This window comes from Falco rusticolus, chromosome 3 (genome assembly GCF_015220075.1).
Source record: "Falco rusticolus isolate bFalRus1 chromosome 3, bFalRus1.pri, whole genome shotgun sequence".
Classification (NCBI taxonomy): domain Eukaryota; kingdom Metazoa; phylum Chordata; class Aves; order Falconiformes; family Falconidae; genus Falco; species Falco rusticolus.
In genome coordinates this window covers 112,228,037-112,250,391 of record NC_051189.1, presented here as the reverse complement: position 1 = coordinate 112,250,391, position 22,355 = coordinate 112,228,037, and the positions used below count along the sequence as shown (strand labels likewise).

The 22,355-nt window shown below is 38.1% G+C and overlaps 1 protein-coding gene across 30 annotated transcripts in view; it reads left to right on the top strand.

Moving 5' to 3' along the window:
* KIF1B (kinesin family member 1B) overlaps nt 1-22,355 on the top strand; it is a 96,841-nt gene that overhangs the window by 37,018 nt on the left and 37,468 nt on the right. For 9 of the 30 annotated variants that reach the window (XM_037378613.1, XM_037378611.1, XM_037378619.1 and 6 more), the window contains 8 exons: nt 1,188-1,321; nt 2,419-2,498; nt 3,887-3,962; nt 6,853-6,932; nt 8,330-8,436; nt 8,917-9,000; nt 10,576-10,756; nt 11,174-11,246. In XM_037378613.1, the coding sequence (XP_037234510.1) occupies nt 1,188-1,321; nt 2,419-2,498; nt 3,887-3,962; nt 6,853-6,932; nt 8,330-8,436; nt 8,917-9,000; nt 10,576-10,756; nt 11,174-11,246 (815 nt within the window). Of the gene's footprint in view, nt 1-1,109; nt 1,322-2,418; nt 2,499-3,886; nt 3,963-4,941; nt 5,005-6,277; nt 6,341-6,852; nt 6,933-8,329; nt 8,437-8,916; nt 9,001-10,575; nt 10,757-11,173; nt 11,247-15,316; nt 20,452-22,355 lie in introns of those variants that run through there. The other 21 variants (XM_037378591.1, XM_037378593.1, XM_037378589.1 and 18 more) reach the window with 5 other exon arrangements.

Here is a 22,355-nt window from a genome sequence, read left to right as displayed (position 1 = left end):
AGTGTGAAGCCCTTGTTTATAACTTGCAAGGTCTGATTTGACTTGGTTCTTTCATAAGGATGCTTATTTTAAAGGATTTATTTTAGAAATAGAATTTAAAACTATAAAAATCATTAATACTGAGCTACTTAATTGTCTAATTCCATGTAAGATTTTTTTGTGCGCTTATTCCAAGGATATGGTTTACAGACGTATCTGAGAAGCTAAGTAAGATTAAAATAAATTACCTTTGGATATTTGTTCTTAAATCATTCATGCACATTTTTCTTGTTTTCTGTCTTTGAAGGAGGCATCTTTCAGGCCTCCAGATTTTCAGGCTACAAAAGCTGCCTTATTAAATTCTGGGGCTTTTTAAGGCCTTCCTCATCTAAATTAAGACCAAAAAGCTTTCAGGCACCTTCTGCAGTATGAGCACCACCTATCACCTTTTCCACTGGTCAGGTATCTTTAGATTTCCATTTTTCAGATAAGGAGGGTCAAGAAGTAACATAATAATGTTTCTGCGAACTTGTGTTCTCCTCTCCCCGTCATGGACTGACAGGTGATTCACATACACTCCTGTGAGAATTTAGAGGAGTAGTTCTTTGTTTGTGTGGTCTGGGTGGCTCGTCAGCAGAACCAGTGTTGTAATAAAGATTTACTTCATCATTTTAGATTAAAGGAGCCTGGAAGAGAATGTTTTTCTGAGTGTAAAGGGTTGGTGTCTATTCAGACTTTAGCCCAAAATGTCACTAATCTCATGAGGAACGGAATCTGCTCCTCATCTGAGCTCCGTGGGGCTCATTTCAGTGTTCAGTTAGGAATAAGATGGTTTATTTTTGGCAAGTGTGTAATTTATTTTTTCAGGCATTTTTTATGAAGATGGTTTATGATGCAACTAGTAATCCTCAGGGTCTGAAATGAGTTATTGTTATGTTATAGATACTAATATTAAAAGATGTGTTTCGGAACTGCCATCTAAAAAATTACAAAACTTGTCTTGTTGCTGCTTAAATGCTTTCCTCTTATGCTGGTATTTCCTTCCTTTCCTTCTTCCTCTTTCTTCCCTCTTCCTATTTTCCTTTTTCCCATCTTTCTGCCTTCCCTCTGTCTGTGTGTCTCTCTCCCAGATTTGAAAGATTTTCAGAACAATAAACATAGATACTTGCTAGCCTCCGAGAATCAACGTCCTGGCAATTTTTCCACAGCCTCCATGGGGTCCCTCACTGCATCTCCATCCTCCTGCTCTCTCAGTAGTCAGGTGGGCTTAACATCTGTGTCCAGTATACAGGAAAGAATCATGTCAACACCTGGAGGAGAAGAGGCAATTGAGCGTTTGAAGGTAGGTCTTGCTGTAGATTAAGGGGGCCATTTTTTTGGTCTTTTCCAAGGCTAAATAGCAGTGAACCCAGGAGAACTTTACTTCACAGAGAGAAACAGTAGCACACTGCATATATAAGAAGTTGTTGAAAATCTCCTCGGCACCTTGAAAAGGGCACTTAACTGTGTTGTGGGCTAGAAACTGTGTTCATGCACAGCCTTTCCTGTTAGGATTATTTAGGTTTAATTGTAGCCTGGAGCTACAAGGAAATTATAAATGAAAATCGTGATTGTTGTTTACAGGTTCTCTGATGCAGTGGTAATTGCAGAAAATTTGGTCATAAGTATAGACTTCAGGAGGCCTGGTCAGCACTAGTGTGGACAAAATCTGACTGGCAAATGCATTCAGCTTTCAGAAAACCACATTATCCCAAAGTTGAAAAAAGGAGGAAGAATAATCCTGCCACTGTTGTATTTGCCCAGCCCCCACAGATTAAAATGTGAAGCACACAGAATAGCATGCTTTATCCAGACAATAGCGGCCTTATCCCAATACTGCATAAAATTGAACTGCATCAAAAGTGCATTACAGTGAAGTATTTCTTGATTTTTATGAAAGCCCCCCTCCCAATTTCCATGGGTGGATGAGTGGGGAGAGCTGGCAGTGTCGAATCTCTGCTTCATTCTCATGTCTTATCCATGAGACACACTGCTACAGGGATTGGAATGGGCTGGAACACACACTGCAAATCCCTTTCCTATTGGAAACCCTCTGTTGCCATGGAAGTAACAGTGTGGCCTCTGCAGTTCCTTGGCATCTAGTTACTGAATGATGTCTGTAAATCAGATTTTAAAAAAATAGCAAAAGAAAAAAATTTAGGTGTTCAAATTAAAGTCTGACTGTGGTTAGATAAAAAGTAATCTTTTCTCAGCTTGCCATCAAGGCCGTTTACCCTTGGAGAAATTAAGGAGGACAACTTAGTTTTGAAGAGCTAAGAGTACGTTTTATATCCAAACTTAATTTGAGGCCTAGAACTGAGCACAGACTTTCATTGTTTTGTGTATTATGAAAAGAACTTTGAGGAGAATTGTAAAACAGCTTCTGGGATTTTCACACAGGAATCTGAGAAGATCATTGCAGAGCTGAATGAAACATGGGAGGAGAAGCTGAGGAAAACTGAGGCCATTAGGATGGAAAGGTCGGATGGTGTCCAGAAAATGGAGAAGTGTGGAAAACTGAGAACGTTACTCTGTTCCGAATCGATGGAACAGCAGAATAGTGCTCAGTGACAATTCTGTTTACCTATGCATTATATAAACAGTAGGGGCAATGCTGAGAGGAAGCTGTATTCTTTCCTGTATTTCCTACAGTTAAAGTGTACTGTTGTAATTCTGGTAAAATCTTAACCTGCTGCATTGGCTTCTGCTGCAGAGCAGCATGGAGTCCTCGTCTCTTTCTTCCCCTTTCCACCATTCTTTTACATTCCAAAAATTTTGGCCCTAAAGTTGAGCAGAAAAGATTTGAGTTTTTAGTGTTGGAGTATCTAAAATTACGAAGCAGCTTTACCTTTCAGCTTTGGTTGAATTGTGTTCTAGAGCGAGATGCTTAATAATTGTCAGAAAGTGAGTGCAGCCAAACAGAGCATTACTTACTAGAATATTAAAAGCTTGCAGAATACTTAAGTGGAACATATTTGCCTAGAAACAGTGTGACTGAGTCTGTAAAACCAGTGAGAGGTGTATGAAGAAAGTGGATCGAGATAGATTATTCACTGACAGAGCTAAGGGACTTTAAGGCTGTCGGGTGATTTGAAACAATAGGAAGTTCTCGCAATACATAGGTAAGCTGTGAAAGTCTTCACTACGTTATGTTGATGATGATAGGAGTTGAATTAAAAAGAAAAACAAAGGAGAAAACATCAAAACCCCAACATTTTGGATAGCTGTTTAAAAGAAATGGAATGGTTAATTATGGGAATTCTTTAGGAAGAAACTGGGGGACTGTGAAAATACTTTGGGGAAAATAGCATAGTGTTTGCCACGTTCTTATTCTTCTGTGTTGGTGCCACTGTTGTGTTTTGTCAAAGCCAAGAAACTGTATTACATGAAGAGTTTGACCCAATAGAATCCTTTTTATGTCTTAAGAAGGAGAAAGTACTTTTTATATTGGATCAGGAAGAGCCAGTTAAGTCTTTGTAAATTAGTGGATAGTAGTAGCTCCTCTTAACTAAATGAAATTTTTAAATTTAGAACAGACTTTAACCTTCCTTAAAGAAGCAACGAATGTAATGTCTTAAAATGTACTGACCTTGTGATAGGTTATTGCACTAAAATGCTGTTAAATCTCTGTAAAAATTCTTGCTGTTGCGCAGGTCTGTAAGTTCTAGGACTAAAGTTTAGAAACTTGCCCTGTTGTGTTATGAGGTGGTGAAAGTCCTGGCTGTATGGTCAGTTGATAGGCTTGTTGAAAGTCTAATGTATTATATTACATGGCTTTCATTAGACTAAGGTCTATTTTTTTTTTCTAAGATTTTCTCTAATTTTGTCTGAGAAGCTCAAAATATAATGCATACCTTTTCTCTCTCAGGGAGGCATTGTTGGCAGAAATGGGAGTTGCCATTCGGGAAGATGGAGGAACACTGGGAGTCTTCTCACCTAAAAAGGTAAGAAAAAAAAAAAAAAAGAGTAACAGTTGCGTAATGTCTTCAAAAGGCTGGTGGACCTGGGAGGAAAGGGTGATGAGGAGCTACCATTCATACAAGGGCTTGTGTTCATGTAAGATACGTAACAACATAAGTGAGGTTTGGACCCCTAGTAGTAAGTTCTTCTTACAGTGTCTTTTTGGAAATGGCTTTATTGTTAGAATCTATCAAAACACATTACATCTAAGGATTATTGCCCATTTTTTTTGTAGCTCCTTGCATATTGTTGTTTCGTTAGCAGCTCAGAAATGCTGCCTCATAAATTGTTGTTGCTGTTTTCAGCAGTATCTGTGTGTGACCTTCAGGTACTCTACCTACTCCTCATTAAGATTCTCACAGAAGTTTGACGTCTTGTTTAGATGCTTTTCCCTGAATTTTTTTGTTAATCCTTTTTGCTGTTGGAAAAAGGGGTTGTTATCTAATGAACCACTGAACACGGGATGCAGGGGAATATTTCTTTCAGGATATATCAATACTTCTATTTTCTGAAAGTTGAAAGAAGCAGGACTATGCAGGAAAAGGTCATAAATCAGTGCTGTAAATATAAAATGATAAATTGGTAAAGAAGCTATCTATGCAGTTAAAGCAGAATTATTGAAGAAGTACAAGGAGAAGAATGTACTTGTATCTCAAAAATCTTTGAACAAGGAGCACAGGGTAATATTTTAGCCTGAAACTTCTATGTGCAAGCATGTAACAAACCTGATTTAAGGTTAAATGGGGACCTATCTAGAGGCATTGTACAGAAACATGGGACAGCAGAACTGATTAAAATATTTAATCCTTTGCTTAAAGTAGTGTTAAACTGTTATGTTTGCAGTAGGTAGAAGTCTGGTTTGGTTTTGTTATCAACTCCAGAAGTGCCTAAGGTTTGTAAAGACGGCAATTTGTTGAGTGTTCTTTACATGTCCTTTTGTTATGGATCCTAATCTCCTTTTAGATTTTCCCTCAGAGGCCCTCAGCTCTTTTTGATGACTCTTTTGGTGCATTTTCAGCTGATCAGGTTCGTGTATAAATGCCATCTGGATTAAGTAGTTGTGTTGGTAATAGATAGTATTTATTTTTACCCATATAGGATTTATTAGGAGAAGTAAAACTCTTGACCTAGTCCTTTCTGCTTCTGTTTCTTACTATCCTTGCACTTGAGTTTCATTAGTTCTCCTTCTAGTAACTGTGGCTGCTGTTGTGAAAACCTGAGACGTAGATAGCAAATTTGAAATCTTTTTCATAAAGACTTTACACTTCTGAAGTACCAATATATAATCTAACTGTATGCTACTAGGACAGCATTGTGTTTTTACCCACTGAGCTGTAAATTGAACTCTGTAAGGTATATTTTGCCTACTTTACAAATTAAAAGGTACGACATTGTGCAGTTGTTGCTGTATCTACCAGTTTTGCTTTTGGCAGGAAACTTCTTAAATGGTTTGTGGAAATGTAATTGCTGGTGCTGTCATCAAAGATGGGAGCAGGGCAAGTCCTTCAGCTCGTGCTTGAGAAATGCGGACAGGAGAAAGTTTAAGATATAACTCTTTGTGTATGAATAATAGAATGAGTGAACAGTCGGTTTTGCTAGCATTATTTTTCAAGTTGTTGAGCTTTATTTCTTACAAAAATCTCTGCCTGTGAAAGACCCATTCAGACTTTAATTTAGTGTGATAAATGAATTTGGATGCTGAAACGTTTGTATAGGGTACAGCAGTATTTTCAGAGTGTCCAAGTGGTGCAAGTCATAGTGGTGTTACAGTAGTTGACTATAGGATTTAGTTTCTTACCAGTTTTCTCTTGATTTAAAAGCTTTATACAGCTCCCAGTGTTGATTTGAATGCAGTGAATAGCGATGATGGCATGGGACACCCTTAGCTGCAGTTTTAGGTGGCCCCTATCTTTTCAGGGGTGAAAAAGGTGTCTTGTTCTTTCCCCTTTTCTGTCTTCGTAGTTACATCTTTGTTGGGCAATTGACAATTAGACTTCTTCATTCAAAGACAGATTTCATTTTTAACATCCAGTAGTTTTTGTGCTTCTGTAAACTGAGTGCTGTTAACATCTCTCTGAAGTAAACTTTTTGGAGCTATAATAAATGGATGGAAGCAATGTTCCCAAGGAATCTTAGTCAAATTTATTTCCTTTTGTTGAATTTATTCTGTTTGAGGTTAACAAAGGGACAAGTTGCTTACTAAGTTTTACATCTCTTTTATCATCTTTCTTCTTTAATTCTGTTTAACCTTTTTTGCCTTTTCTTTTGTATTTGTGCTTACTGTGATCTCACTGGCTAGGTTTTCACACCAAGGCCTTGTGACTTGTTTGCTGATTCCAGTGGGGTTTTTTCACCAAAGAAGGTTGGTTTAGTAATTGTAGTGGATTTGAATTTAGAAGAACTTTAGATGGAGAGCTTTTTAGCTGTTTGTATTGAAGAATGCTAGTAGTTTTAGATTTTCTTTGGATGTTAATGGACTTTGCCAAATGAGCATCACACCTGTTTTGCCCAAGAAAAGTCAAAGTCGATTCCCCATCAGTTTAAAAATTTTACTGTTTCTTTCTGCTGTTGGACTTCCCTTAACAAATTTACAGAGACTTTACAAGGAATTGTGGTGTTTGGTTTTTTTTCCAGCTGAAGCCTTTATTCCCTCAATTGATATTTCAGATAACTAAGCAATCTGGGCTCTATTTCTGCTGTTCCTTTTTTATGCTCTTCAGTACCGCAAGAGGTTATATTTGAAAAAATGCATTATGGCATAACCTCAAGATACATAGCAAGGCTGCTGGATTAATGTGCATCTTCCACAGCTGTGGGAAGAAGCCTGAAAATAGGTCTTCCGTTCTTAATTAACTTTCCTTTTTGTTCTTTTAGACTCCTCATCTTGTAAACCTTAATGAAGATCCTCTCATGTCTGAATGTCTGCTTTACTACATCAAAGATGGTATTACTAGGTGAGGATTGGTGTTAATACACTCTGAGGTCTGCTTCTTTGCTTGCTTAAAACCCCATGCTGGAGACACCGTGAGATTAAGTAACTGTGCATTGAACTATTCAGCTTGCAGGTACAAACAAAGCATGAGATTGTTGTAGGTGGAAAAAAGTACATAAACGCTTTTTCTTTTAGGTTGATTTTTTGCTTTCAGAGTAATGGGTGCAGTCACTTAGCTTTATAACAAGTTCGTTACTACACTTGGGCAATAAAAGAAAGCATGATATCTAAGATACCGCAAACCAAAAATAATAAAACTTCCTGAAAATACCTTTGAGATTCTGGTGGGTGGAGGATTGAAAACTTGATAAAAGCAACTAGAATATGGATGAGCATTCACTTCATTTTTAAAATAAACTCTTATCTTTGCCTCTGCACAGTTAACATACTCTGTATTCACATGTATGAGACTAAATTTAATAGCCAGATTTGGAATTTAAAATGGATTTTATTCCAAAACTTGTTTCAAGACATCTGGAAGAATAGAGGTGATTTTTGTTATCTTTGGAGCACTAAGCCATGTTTGGTTGCTTAGTTTGTATATTCTTTGGGAACAGATGGGGAAGAGTACACAGACAGGTGCTGCTGTATGGTACTACTCTAATATGCATTGGACCCACTGAAAAGAATATCAAACTTGTAGAGAATTCAGTGCAGAACAATCAATAGAATAGCTTAGGGCTTAAGAAACCATTTTAAATTTTGAGCCTAGCTAGTGGACAGCAGAAATGTATAGAGTAATAAGTAGAGCAAGAAGTTCATAAACATTAGGATTGAAAACTAAGTTGTCCGTATCTAGAGTTCCTCAAATATTTGAGTTTGGAATGGACATAAATCTTCAAGCTCCAGGGATACTCCTAGCCTCTCACTGTCTGGAAGCTGGATGAAACTGCGTGTGGCATCATGTTAGTCAGCAAGAGTCTCCCGAGCCATTTTTACTGCTTTGTTAAAGTGCAGATGGTGATTATTGGAAGGCACGATCATTGTATGCCAGCTGAAATGCACCACTGGAAGTTCCTGTTAGTTTTGTGGTTTTTTTTTTTCCTTCTGTGTGCCTTTGCTAAAGGGAGAAGGGGGTACACAAGAGACAAGGAAACACATTAAATCCGAAGGTGTTTTAACATTTCAGTTCTCTCTTTAAATTATATGTTTTAAGAGAGAGGAAACATCTCTTTTCTTTTGTCAAGCAGTTATCCTCCAATTTATGGTGCATCTGGTAAGTTTTCTGCAATGCAAAGTGCTATTTCTACCCTTTGAACTTGAAGGATGGTTTTAATAGTGTAGACCATTTTCCAGGGTATTTCTGAGGGTTGTAGGAAGTGTCTGATTTGCTCTTGAAATATCTTCTCTTGGACCCAGGGTTGGCCAGGCTGACGCTGAGCGAAGGCAAGACATTGTACTGAGTGGGGCTCATATCAAAGAAGAACACTGTATCTTTCGAAGTGAGAGGAACAACAATGGTGAAGGTAAAAACCTACTTCTAGCAAAGTATTGTTGAATCTTTCCCCTATTACTTAATAGTTGGCTTGGTATTTGTAAGTTTCTCTTACCTCAAGGAAACAATCATCTTTGACTCGCTGGGTTTTTTGAGTCTTAGGCGAAGAAAATTAGATTTAAGTGATTTAGATTTAGATTTAGCTTCAATTGCTGCAGTCAGTATAAGAGTTAAGTTCTGATCTTCGTTAACTACAAACATGAAAATTCAAACAGAAAAAACATTAATAATTTCCAGCTGCAATATCTGGAGTTGTCAGTAGTATTGATTCTTCTTGTGGGGCGTTATTTCTGTTTTAGCCATGGCATCAAGGAGCGGTTCATTTGTATCTTGTTTTGGTGTTAGTAGGAAGATAGGCAGAAAATGAGAGGCCTGTAGGGTCTGCACACTTCTGTTTCTATACTGTGCTCTCTAAAGTCTCATTCATCCATGTTGTTTGTTTTCTTCATAGTTATTGTTACTTTGGAGCCTTGTGAACGATCAGAGACTTATGTTAATGGCAAGAGGGTTGTGCAGCCTGTGCAGTTGCGCTCAGGTAAGAATTGTTAGGATTTTTTGGTAGACTCTGTACCTAAGAATTGTCCATATGTGATATTTGCATCATATGTAGAGAATGCTGGGTGCTGTTCAAGGACAGCAGTGTTACTTTTTTGGAGCGTAGCTTTTAAACAGAAGTTGGTACCATTTTTGTATTGACAGCAGTTAATTTTCTTTCATTCTTTCCTGCACTAGCTGTATGTGTACTTAAATATGCACCGCCACACAGCATCCTGCTTGTCCTTCTGCTTACCCTGATATTATTCAAATACATTCTTGCCCAAGCCTATTGCCCTTGGCAGTCTCAGTGAGACAGAGCAGACAGACTGCCAGTTGCTGATGGAAAATTCCTGGTTTCCTGGCAAAGCTTAGATATGACCCTCTGCGGGAATACAACAGATTCTCTTTGCTCTCATTAGATTTCCCACTCAGTCCCCTACATTCCTTTAAAAAGACATGTGGGCGAAGATTTAGAGGAGGGAGAGACTTCCCTAAATTACGGGGTTTAACCTATCTCTTTCAAGATATCATGCTTTTTGTGGCCCTCCCCCACTTTTCTACTGGTAACAAACCAAACAAAAAAACCCCACCTCCTGAGTTATTTGTGTCAAGTTATAAGTGAGCATTTTCATGGAAGCAAGTGTACTGACTTCAGCACAAGTCTGGACAATGAAGGAGGAACAGGTTTTGCTGTTCTGTGCCTGCATATGGCTCATATTAAATAGCATGACTTTTATCATTTAGTAATTACTTTGTCTTGAAGTAGATGTTGGGTTTTTTTATTTTTCCCCCTGCATCTACATGATTGAGTTACTAGAAGAATATAGACATAGTCTCTGACATCTTTAAGAGTCTATATTTTAGTAATATATTTATAAGGACAGTTTTGGTTACTTTGGTCTATTTTTACTGGAATGTCTTTTTAAAATGTTAACTACATTAATATATTCTCTGGAAGAGCAGAGGCATTTTACTGTCTTCCATCACGCACATGTTTCAGGCCTTGTGGACATTTGATATCTCTAGGATTTATCTAAAAGACTTAATATGAGATTTCCTCAGCTCTTTTTACATGAGTGTAAAAGAAGGTGTAAAATCCCACTGATTAGGACTCCAATAAAACCAATACATGTAAACCATATCTTAAAGAAAAGTAAGCACCATGCATTCCAGTGTTTGAAGTTAGGCTTTTCCAAGCTGAAAATTTTGCTGAAGTGGCTTTTGCTCATGTTCTGTCACTGGAGGAGAGGAATGGGATTTAGTGATGTTTTATTCACTGCCACTGTTGGTGAGTCTCCAAGTTTGTCCTTTTATTTTTTATAAACTCTGCTGGGACGATGATGTCCTTTGTGAGCACTGCTTCTTATCAGCAGCGTCTTGTCCTTTACAAACCAGGCATTCTTTTGTTTTTTTCTTGACACCTAGTAACTTCAGTGTACACAGAAATCCTTACAGGGCAATCTTTTCTTATGCTGTCACCCAAGAGGATAGATAGGACGAATAATTTAGTGATGTTTTTCAATGGCTTTGGAATATTTACCTGAAAGACTTAACTTCTGTTCCTATGTTTTAGGAAATCGTATCATCATGGGTAAAAATCACGTCTTCAGATTCAACCACCCAGAGCAAGCACGAGCAGAAAGAGAGAAAACACCATCAGCTGAGACTCCCTCTGAGCCAGTTGACTGGACATTTGCTCAGAGGGAGCTTCTGGAGAAGCAGGGCATTGACATGAAGCAGGAGATGGAGAAAAGGTAACAAAATAACTCGATTTCAATCTGGAACAAGGAGGAGGCAAATGTTGGTTATTTGGCTGGTGTCCGTGCAAACCTAAACTTAGGTTCTGCCACATAGCATCTCTGCTACCTGTTCTGACAGTTCAGAAAGCTTCCTCGTTATTTTATTTCAGTGTTTCAGTTCTCTAGCTCCTTTAAAAATCACAGGTAAGAACCTGCCACTAACCCTGTGCACATTTGGGTGAAGGACTAAACTGAAACTTAGAGGAAGTTTCAGTTCTGTAGTACTATAACAGACAAATAACGGTTCCTTTTAAGTGGAATGACTTTTATCCTTGTAGCTGTAGTTCAGTGGGCTGTGTGTGTAGAGTAATGCCATTGTGACAATAATGACCTCTTTTGACTACTTTTTTTTTTTCTTTTGTTCATCTTCAGATTACAAGAAATGGAGATTTTATATAAGAAAGAGAAGGAGGAAGCTGATCTCTTGTTGGAGCAGCAAAGGCTGGTACGTGTCCTTACTTCAGATTAACTATACCTTCAGCAAACAGTAATTCCTGTCCTTGCTTATCTGAAAGTTTAGGAAACCTGCTTGGGTTGTCTGCACAATGCAGTTCTCCCTTTGCTTTCAAATACTTTGTCTCTACAGTAAATTATTGTCAGTGTAAGTGAGCTCCTTCGTGTTAATTCAGAGATTGTAATTGACAATGAAGTAGCTTTTATCAGTTTTTGTTGGGACAGGTTCGTTTTCTGGCAACTTAACCTGAAAGAAGGGCATTTCTATGCTCTGGTTTTTTTGAAGTTCCTTTTCAGTAGTCTAAACAGCTACTTCTTGGGATGTTTGCCTTTATTTTTGTCTTGGATCACCAGAACATACTAATTTTGTGCTGCCAAAGAGGTTCCTAGAACATTGATACACTAGGTTTATTATTTTGAATGATGTCTAAAAATGTTGCTGCATTGTGCATGTTTTAACCCTTCTCCCTTCCCCTGCATGGAGTTCCTTGTAAGGGTCTTAATGGTACACATGCTGATAGTGGGGTTCTGACTAGGAAGCAGGGTGCAGAGGGAATGTTAATTCATTCAGAGCAATGAGAATTCCACCATACCACCTATTTCTTAAATAGGAAGTCTGATAAATTAAGTTTGATATAGGAAGACTTCAGTCTTCTCACAACAACTATCTTCTGAAGTGCATTACAAATAGAAATGTATGCAGTCTTCAAGCACCCTGTGAATTTTAAACACAAGACCAAGCCCAGGAATGAAATCTAGATTTCCTTAAGAAACCGGAGTCTCCTGATTCTGCTTTAACTACATGGGGTTGTTTTTAGCCAGAACATAAACATAGTTGTACCTGAATTCTAATAAAAATTTCAGAATTGTGATTCATTTGTTTGTAATATGAGTTTGAGATCACTGAAAACTGTGGGTTAAATGCATGCTGGGTTTTAAACTGTAAAGCCCTTCCCCTTTTCCCAAAACCAGAATGGAGCAAAGTACTGTGACTTCTATAGGTAGAAGCTACATAGTTTTAAAATTTTATTTATATTATACACTGAGACTTCTGCACCTCTGATTATTTCATTGCAAGGGACTAATTTCTTGGATGGAGAGTAGTTTTGGCTACGTGTCAAAGGGAGATGCAAGTAATGGGAATTCCGTCCCTTAAATTTTAGCTGATAGGCATAAGCCAAGCTATTGTATGAATTAAAGACGTGAGAATTGGCTGTCTGGGGAGCTGCTTCAAATAAATAAGGCTGCACTTATGAAAGAGTTGCGAAGGGAATTTGTTTCCCCATATACTTAAGAATAAGGGAAGGTTCTTTAGATAGTAGGTTGTTTAATACTGTAATAAGGTTGCTGATTTCTTTAAGCTTGTTTTGGCTTGGTTTTGCTGATTTCAGTTAGTGGACAAAAGTGGAAGACTATCCTATATGCATTACCAGTGTTATTCCTGAAGGACACCTTTCCTAGTTGTAAGGGATCATAGCACACGAGATCATTGGTCAGTTAAGCAGTACCCTGCTTATTGCAATGATTAATAAAAATATTTCAGATGACAGCAAAACTTCTTGATGCACTTTGTCGTTTCTATGTCACTGTACACAGTCTGGAATGGACAGAATTAATGCATTCATAGAACAATAGTTGAATAATGACTGGGAAGTCTGGGGATGCATTTCAGCTTGTATACCTTAAAAATTTTTGTGTTGCTGTGATATCCAGCTCCAATATCAGGTTTTCTAACTTACTGCTGTTTCAGACTGATATTGAAATATAAATATTATTCTTGTTCTAAATTGGAGTATAATCTTGGCTATAAGAAGCTGGCTAATCCAGTTAACCTTGTGGTTTTGGTTTTGTGCTGAGATTCCCACCAATTTGAGTGTTTATTTGTCAGATGTGCTATACAAAAAAGATAAATAACAGCTCTTGTCCCCCCAAATTTCCAGCTAATATATATTTGCCTTGCTAGTATTACTAGGGAGTAGAAATAATAATTTTCCATTTTACAGATTGAATGTGAAAATGTGTTTAATAGAGCTAAAATTATCTTCCTGATTTTCTTGGTCATAATGCGTTTGCAGTGACCACTTGCTATTAGAATGTGGGTATATACCTATATAATTGGTCTGGTTAACCTCTGAGTGCACATAGAGCAACGACCACATAGTGTCTCTTAATCAGCTTTTTATCCACAAAACCTGCTTTACCCATAAGTAGTAATATGGTAATTTTGTAACCTATAAGAATAATCCTGTGGAATTTGTGGCAATGTTTGAGTAGGTCGTGTTTTGCCTTTCTGGATGTAACCTTGAATGTGTAGATTGTACAGTGTCTTCCTCCTGGGCATCTTCTGTTTCCACTGCAATATGCAGTTTGCTAGACGCTGCTTCCTTAGGCCACAAATTTTGTCAGCTGTAAACTCAGAGAGTTTATATTCTGTTTCTAAACAATGTTTTGCTATATTTTTGACCTAAACTAGGAAAAGTTGATTCGCTAGTGCTATTCTTAAATATTAGAAATACATAAGGTCACAAGAAGCTCAGATAATGTGACTCTTAGGCTATGGAGCTTGTTGACCATAGGGCAGAACAGTATTTCTTTTACTCCGTTTTATCATTCCCAAAACAAATTATATTGTATTCCCTGTTCTTTGTGGTCTTCTACCCGAAGTCTTAAGTCTAGGAGCCTGTGGTTCTAAGTCAATGACCTGGGCTTCCTTTGGTTTTAGAGTAACTGGCTGTTACGGTTCCTGATTTCTCATGTATTATAGTTCTTTATGTGAAAAATAAGGGTGTTAGTTAGGGGTTCATTAGAGACAGACTGCTGTGTTTTATTGAAGATGTTTGGATGACAGTAATACATAGGACTTTTTATTTGTTAAAGAGACATCTTAACTTAATAATCCTTTAAAGAAAAGTAGTCTGACTTTAGTTCCTGGTTGCAGTAAGCAATAATGGTTGTTCTTAACTTCTGGTGGCAGTATACCTGAACAAACATTCCTAGCATATGGAAACCTGAAGCACTGCTCATTAAAAATCATTTAGCAAAAGGTGGAAAACTTGTAATGAAGAAGCAAAACACGCATAACTCTTAGCAAGTGTGTGGAAGCTCCAGGCTCTAGGGTTTGAGAAGAGGACAAATCAAGGATATCAAATAGAGAATTCATACTAAAACAATTAAAAAAAAAAGTCATTACTGCAGCATTCTTCTGAAACTCATTCTTCGGACAGACAAGACTATTAATGCCTCTTTTTCTTTAAACTAAGCAACAAGGTGACAAATGGGGGGGAAAAAACCCCAAAAACAAACCACAGCCCACCTCTGAAACTCTGATTCTGGATATCCTTTTAGCTTGTAGCAAGTCTTGGAGTATGAACCACTGTCTTCACCTGTCGTAGTGGCACTTACAGTCCTTTTAACATTGAACCTTTCGGCTGCTTCTGTTTCATTTTTTTCTTATCGTCTAACACTTCTCTGGCTGCTATTGTAGTGAAGTGGATTCTAAACTTGAGCATTCCTGCAACCACGTGCAACGTTACTAACCAGTGTTAACCCGACTTACTCTGGCTGCTCATGAGATCTTCTATGATGGCTGTTGTGTTCACCTACGTGGGGAGGATTTGCTGAAAGAAGCAACAGCAGTCACCAAGGCAAATGTGTGTGGCGGGGATTTGCATGTCTTTGTAGCATGTGTGAAGTGCAGATTACATTTGGTTTTTCATTTTTTAAATCAGGAACTTGCTTTTAGTTGATCTTTTTAAAGATTTTTTGGAAGGGATTGGGAGGGAAGAGTTTAGATTATCTGCTGTTTTGAGATAATAAGGCTTATAAATATAATGTTAATCTTAACTTAGTGAAGAGCTCCAATTTTGACAGTCCATGCCTCTTGAAGATACATTTTAATGTCCTAACACTCAGTCTTCAGGGACTTCCTTATCACTTGTTCTATTTTGATTTTTTTTTTATTTAGTTTTCTTTGCCTGCTACTTCTTGTTTAGCTTTTCCGTTTTCTTACAATTTTAATTTTGGTTATTTTGGGGCCACTTCTTGATTTTTGTTTTTCCAAAGGATGCAGACTCTGATAGTGGGGATGATTCGGACAAGAGATCGTGTGAGGAGAGTTGGAGACTGATCACCTCCTTGAGAGAGAAGCTGCCCCCCAGCAAGCTCCAAACCATTGTAAAAAAGTGTGGCCTCCCCAGCAGTGGGAAGAAACGAGAGCCTATTAAAATGTACCAGATACCCCAACGTCGACGCCTTAGCAAAGACTCCAAATGGGTTACCATCTCAGACTTAAAGATTCAGGCTGTGAAAGAGATATGCTATGAGGTAGCACTCAATGACTTCAGGCACACTAGGCAGGAGATTGAGGCTCTGGCCATTGTTAAAATGAAAGAGCTTTGTGCCATGTATGGGAAAAAGGATCCAAATGAGCGTGAATCTTGGCGAGCTGTTGCTCGTGATGTCTGGGATACAGTAGGAGTTGGAGATGAGAAAATTGAAGATATTATGGCCAATGGTAAAGGAGTAACTGATGTGGATGACCTTAAGGTGCATATAGATAAATTGGAAGATATCTTGCAAGAAGTGAAGAAGCAGAACAACATGAAGGACGAGGAGATAAAAGTTCTTAGAAATAAGATGCTGAAAATGGAGAAGGTTTTACCTCTGATAGGGTCTCCAGAGAAAGCTCAGTCAACCTTAGCCAATGCTAAGTCTCCAAACTCTGCCAGTGTAGTGGATGTGGATAAAAAGCCCACAGATGACTTAAAAAGAAGTGAGAACGATGATCTTGCTAAAGAAGAGCGTGTTTCTCAGTTAATGGCAGGTGATCCAGCTTTCAGACGTGGGCGATTACGTTGGATGAGGCAAGAACAGATTAGATTTAAAAATCTGCAGCAGCAGGAAATAGCAAAACAACTTCGTCGACAAAATATGCCTCACAGGTTTATTCCGCCTGAAAATCGCAAGCCCCGCTTTCCTTTCAAAAGCAATCCCAAACATAGGAACTCGTGGAGTCCAGGCACCCATATCATTATCACAGAAGATGAAGTTATTGAGGTTAGAATTCCAAAAGAAGATGATAAGAACAAAGATGAAAACAAAGAAAAAGAAAGTAGAGCTGCTTCTAAAGACCCTCAGCAGCTCTGGAATCTTTATGGCCCCCAGAGGAATCAAGATAATATCAAAATTAACAGGCAGCAGTTAAACACACAGTCACAGCCTAGCAGTCAGCAGCAGCCATCGCCTCAGTTGCGCTGGAGAAGCAATTCTCTCAATAATGGCTCTCAGAAAAGCTTACGGCGTCAGACATCAGGCTCATCTGAATCATTGCACTCGTACAGCGGGCAGCAGAATCCGGACCTGCAGACTTTCCAGCAAAAACGCCACATCCACCAGCACCGGCAACCTTACTGCAATCAGAACAATGGAGGCAGTGCAGAAGGCAATACAGCTAACTCCCACCCAAAACAGACGGACCGGCTTAACCACTATAACCAGTTTGTGACGCCCCCACGGATGAGGCGCCAATTCTCAGCACCTAACCTCAAAGCGGGCAGAGAAACTACAGTATGAGTAGTTGGCCAAGAGTAGTCTGGGGGAGGAGGGAAGCAGGGGCAATTCTGGCTTATCACTGAGAAACAGCCAGGATTGGCTTTGCTTATGTCTTGGGTTTTGTTTGGCCAGGTAGAACTTGAATAATTGAACATACAGACACAAGGTACTGGCCCTTCAGCCCGTTCAGTTTGCATGTGACTTGTTGCGGTTTTAACAACATTGATTGGAAGAACATTCTGTAAAATTGTAAGAACTTTTTTCATAGACTAGAAGACTTGGAGGGAGGGATGTGGAGGGGCGAACTTCCCTGCTAGCTCATTTACCAGGTTTTTTTTGTGTGTCTTGAATATTTTTCTAATGCTGAAAATATTGTCTGGAACTTACAAAATGCTACCTGCCTCCCATGATCTATGTAGACAATCAAAAGAGGAATTTAGTTATAGCATTGAATGTTTCTTGTGAGCTTTTTCTTAGCAATAAGGAAACTGACCATCTGTTTTAAAATTGATCTGGCTCTTCAGAACAGTTATTTTCCACTCAGCTAAAATTCTTAATAGTTACAATAATCTTTAAACCAAAAGTTGTGGGCTGACAAGATATGTGGCTTTTTTTTATAGAGAAATTAAGAAGAGCATTGGGTCATAACAGACCTACTCTCCAAGTAGTTGTCTTTTCTCCTTCAGCCTAAGTTCATAGTTACTGGTATGAAATTGCTGTGACAGTTAAACCTGCCTGAATGGAATTTTATTTCAGAATATATATATGTTGCTGAAACAGTATGTTGGAAATAAGTTTTTCTAATTCCCATTGTCTCTCTCAACATAATAGTTTTTAATTATTATACAGAGATTGTGTAAAAAGGAACTAGGATTTTTTGACACTGGTGCAGGAAGAAGCCTCAAATAGCAATTTTTTTTATTAAGTTTTCAGCTTTCTTGGGCATGAGTCTGGGAGATGTTATTGAAATAGTTATTCTTATGAAGACTTACAGATAACCGTTGTGAATTGGCTGAATTCACAAAGATAGGGGAATTTAACTGTTTCATCTTAATGTGATACCTCATGTTAGTGCCTCTGATCTTGGATTAAGCCCCTGTTTCAAGACTTCTTTAATAAAGAAGGTCATTTTGAGCAGAAGATAGGATTCATTTTCCTTTTCCCCACATTCAAAATGAGACTTCAAAATTTTAGTATCTGTTTTGATCTGAAGAGGTGTATACTTGCAGGTGATGTGCCATAAAACAAATGCTTGCAATCCCTACTTCAGACTGTTTCAGACAAATTACAGAAGAACACTGATTAAGGAATAGGCTTCATAACCTTGGGGTTTTATCTCAGTTGGAGAGTCCCATTTATAATTATATACTTTCTGAGTTTGTTAAAGTGCAAGACAAAATTGCACGCACTTCTGAAAATCTGTGGACTTAAGTATGTGCTGATCTAAAGCTTTGAGGACTTAATATTGCTTTTAAATTTAAAACTTGAATATGATTTTAGAAACAAAATTGGCCACTGTACCACACTTGGTAAGATAGGTCCACTTTGCAGTGTGCCTGTACAGTGAAATGATTTGTGCTGTTTTGCACAAGTATCCTTCATTTACTTGAGGTTGCTTATTTTTTGATAAAATGTAAGACCTACTGGTAATTTGTATTTCTGTGTGTGTCAGCCTAGCTGTAGGTGAGTAGGAAGTGCCTCAAGCTTACTTTCCATCTTGTTTTTCCTGTCCTACTGCCCCCCCCCACCTTCCCCCCCCAGCTGTGTGTGATGTAGGTGCTGGTTGCAACACACATTATGTGGCAGCCATGCAGCATTTCAATATTGATTAATCAAGTGTCAACCCTTAAGTCTCTACACATGTTACTGATAGCATAATGGCCCTCTGATGTAGGAGATAATGTCAGTCCTCTAACTGTCCAAAAAGAATGAGCTGGTTCCATCACTTGGGACTTTTATTTTGTATTTTGGCAGGTTTAATTTTGTGTCCAAATATAGCTTTGTAACGTGCATTTGTGTCATGCTTTGGCCTACTTGAATGAAGGAAATAAAGCATCATATCCAAAAATGTCTTTATTATTAAAAAAAGAAGCCTTGGTAGATGAGCAATACTTTCTTTGAGCTTGAGTCAGAATTGCAAAATTAGTTTTGGGCTGAAAGTAATATTTTGCTGTTGCCTTTATTTTAGAATCCTGTTTTAGTACTGCATTACACTTTGTTTTTATGCATGTCGAGTAATGAGTTCTTTCATATCATCGGAAAGGCTTGGTCTCTCTTAAAAATGTATGCTCGGGAAAATCCTCTCAATTCTGTGGGAATCAGTGAGCCGAGCAGAGTTAGTCTGCATGGCATAGGTCATGAGAGAAGACCAAACCAGTTTTATCTTGTGTCCTATTTTTGTTGAGGATTTTGGCTGCCTTTGTAAAATCACCACATGATTGAGCATGGAGTAATTTTAAGTCTGTGCAACTACATGTACTGACATGAGATTAAAGCTCCTGCTGCTTGACATTTTAATACTAGACACTAAAAAGTTTTTGCCAACTTATTTCGGCTTCAAAATCTGAGAAGAAGTATCTGTAAATGCCTGTGGTGGTGGTGATGATGGTGAACAGTAGGTCGCCATCAATCTGTCTTACCCTGCTGTTTTAGTGCAGCACTAGAAAAACAACCCTGCCTATTCTGTTGTTGTATGATTCGACAAAAAACCCAAAAGGATAGTCAGTGTCAAAATGTGAGTCCAACCAGCTCAGAGGAAGCAGCTTTCTTCCTGGCCTTTGGGAGGGTATTACAGAAATGAAACTGGGGGGGGAGGGGGAAGCTCCTGTGAAAATAATTGCCCACTTTAAAACTTGAATATTGATTGCAGTGCCTCATCTGATAAGGGGAGCAATGTGAGAAATTTATGATCCTCTTGCACTATTTGGAAGTACACACACCTCTCACTGCAGATTTTGTATTAATGGAGCTAATGAACAGTAGTACAGCTGCTTCCATGGAAGATTGTGTGAAAAGGCTTTCAGGTTAATGGAAACGAGGCATCCATGATGGGAGTGCTGTTCTAGTAAGCTTAATTGCCATTGCTAAGTGCTGATGTGCTGTGTGCTTTGACAGCTGGCTTGTATCCACCTGTGCCTTAGTGATGATTTCTTAAATAACCTTTAGGGTTCACTAGGGACATGTGGATTTGGGGAGGGGGGTGGGGGGAAATGCATGCCACTAACGCTCCTCTGATTGACTTCAACATACTTTCTCAAGCAATTTGAGTTTAGGGATCTGTCAAATTAGAGGATGCTATTTTTATCAGTACATTCAGCTTAGTTTCAGTATCTCCTTCACTATTTGTCCTTTATCCTTTATATGTTGAAATTTATTCTTTATATGTTGAAATTTTGACTTGGATACTTCCCATTGAACCACTTCAAGAGCTGCCACATGAGAAATCCATGCTGTGTACCCATTTGTACTGTAAAGAAATCAGTGAGCTGCCTTTGATTTAAATGGGATTTTCAGATCTGTCCATTGTTTAAGAAAAAACAAGATTTGGATTGTCTTAAGAGCAAGCATCTGCCTTGTGAAAAGCAGAACTGGTTTGTATTGTAACAAGTGCTCTTTCAATAAACTATGAAATACTCTTGTAAGTGTCAGACTTGTCTCAGTGAAATGGAAATGAAATTTGATTGCAGGCTTGTCCTGATTTTTTTTTTTTGTTGGGGTTGGTATTGTTCTATCAATGTTTAAAAGGTTTCATTAATAGTTCCTCAGTCTGATTGTTGTAAGTTTGTCCACCCTGATTTTTCTGCTGTTAAGTGAAAAGCAGCCTACACAGATTTGTGTGTCTACTGTCACGTAGCTTATTTAAAATTTTTATTTTTATTTTTTAAAAAAAGCTTTTTTGTAGCACAAAGGAATACAAGCCATACTCTTCAGTGCTTTCCCATCGTACCATCTTGTATGCTATTTGTTTAAATTCTGGAAGAAAATACAGTGCTGGCTGTTCTTATTTGTTTGCTCATTGAAGACAAAAGAAACTGACTTTTTTGTATACCTCAAATCCAGGAGAGGATCACACACTGCAGTACCTTTGCAGACAACATGTAGATAGAATCTAACTTGTTATGATAGTGTTCTACTTAAGAAGCTGGTCCATCCTGGTGTTGAAAAGCTTAGCCTAGTCTGATCCGAGAGTATGATATGGGGGGGGTGTTGGGTTTTTTTTGGGTGTGTGTGGTGGTGTTTTTTTTGTTAACAAAAACATTGGTTTTTTGGGGGGGTGTGGTGTGGTGGTGGTTTTTTTGTTTATTTGTTGTTTTTTTTCGTTTGTTGGTTTGTAGCTTCAGATATTTCCATGCCCCTGGGCAAAATAAACTTTACATTCCCTTTTTTCCACATTTGTGGAGCTAATGATATCAATCAGTTTGAAGCTGTACAACAGTATGCATTGTGTTCCGGGGAGGCTGGGACATGGACCTTCAGAGCAGCTTCTAGATGCAGGGTTGGTTGGTGGTGTTTTTTTTTTTTTTTTTCTTTTCTAGCAGTTGAGGCACCTTTACCTTGGTACTAACGATTATGTGTGTGTTACCACTAATCGGATCTGGAAATGTTTACATGGAGAGCTGACCAGTCCTCGGTAGAGCAGACCAACCCCTTTACAGTGCAGTCAGTGCACTTCTGTGTGAACCAACCTGAAATTCATCCCTCATCTGTTGTTCAGTGCCAATTATTTTAAAATGCTACCATAGTATCAAGTGCCTGGAGGCAATTTAGTCCTGTTTTTCTGCTTAGGGAGATGGTACCTGCTGCTTTTTTGATACGGGAAAACAAACTTCAACTCTTTTTATTTAGTTTTAAAAGTAATGTTTGTTAGTGTGGAGTCAATAAAAAGTGTCTGCTTATATTGAGCATTTATTTATCTATGTATTTAAATGTACAGAAGATACAGTTGGCTCACAAATCTGAAAATAGAGAAGACAAGAAGCAAGTCTTTGTGTTTGAATGAATTTAATGTGCCTGGGTTTTTCATGCTGGAAGTAGAATTTTGACAGTGGAATGCTCCTGATTTTTGACCATTCCCCCTGCAGCTTCTCAGTTTCTCCAAAAGAATCTGATCAAAGATTCTACTTAAACACTACTTGAAGAGCTTTTCATTTCTACAATCTGGCTGTTCAAATTGACATCCTCAGATTATCAGCTTCAAACTACAGAAAAATAAATTATTTTGCCCTTCTTTGCAAATAAGAGAAGCTTGGTTTTGTCACTTCGCATCTGACCTGTTTTATCTTGCTTTAAAAGATAATAGCATTGTCTAGATGGACGTAGAGGAAAAATATCAGAGAGAGTACCTTTATGTTAATGAATTGCTCATAGTATGCTGGGTGTTGAAGAACTGTAGATAAGTCTGAAACTCCTCATGGAGTCTAGAATAGTTTTTTTGGTGAATCATTAAGAATTTCAGAAGGAATATCAAAAGGAAGGATGTATGTATATTTTGTCTGTAGTTCTTTTGCTGTGAGCTAAGATTTACTTACACTGTGAGTATGTAGCTATCTTA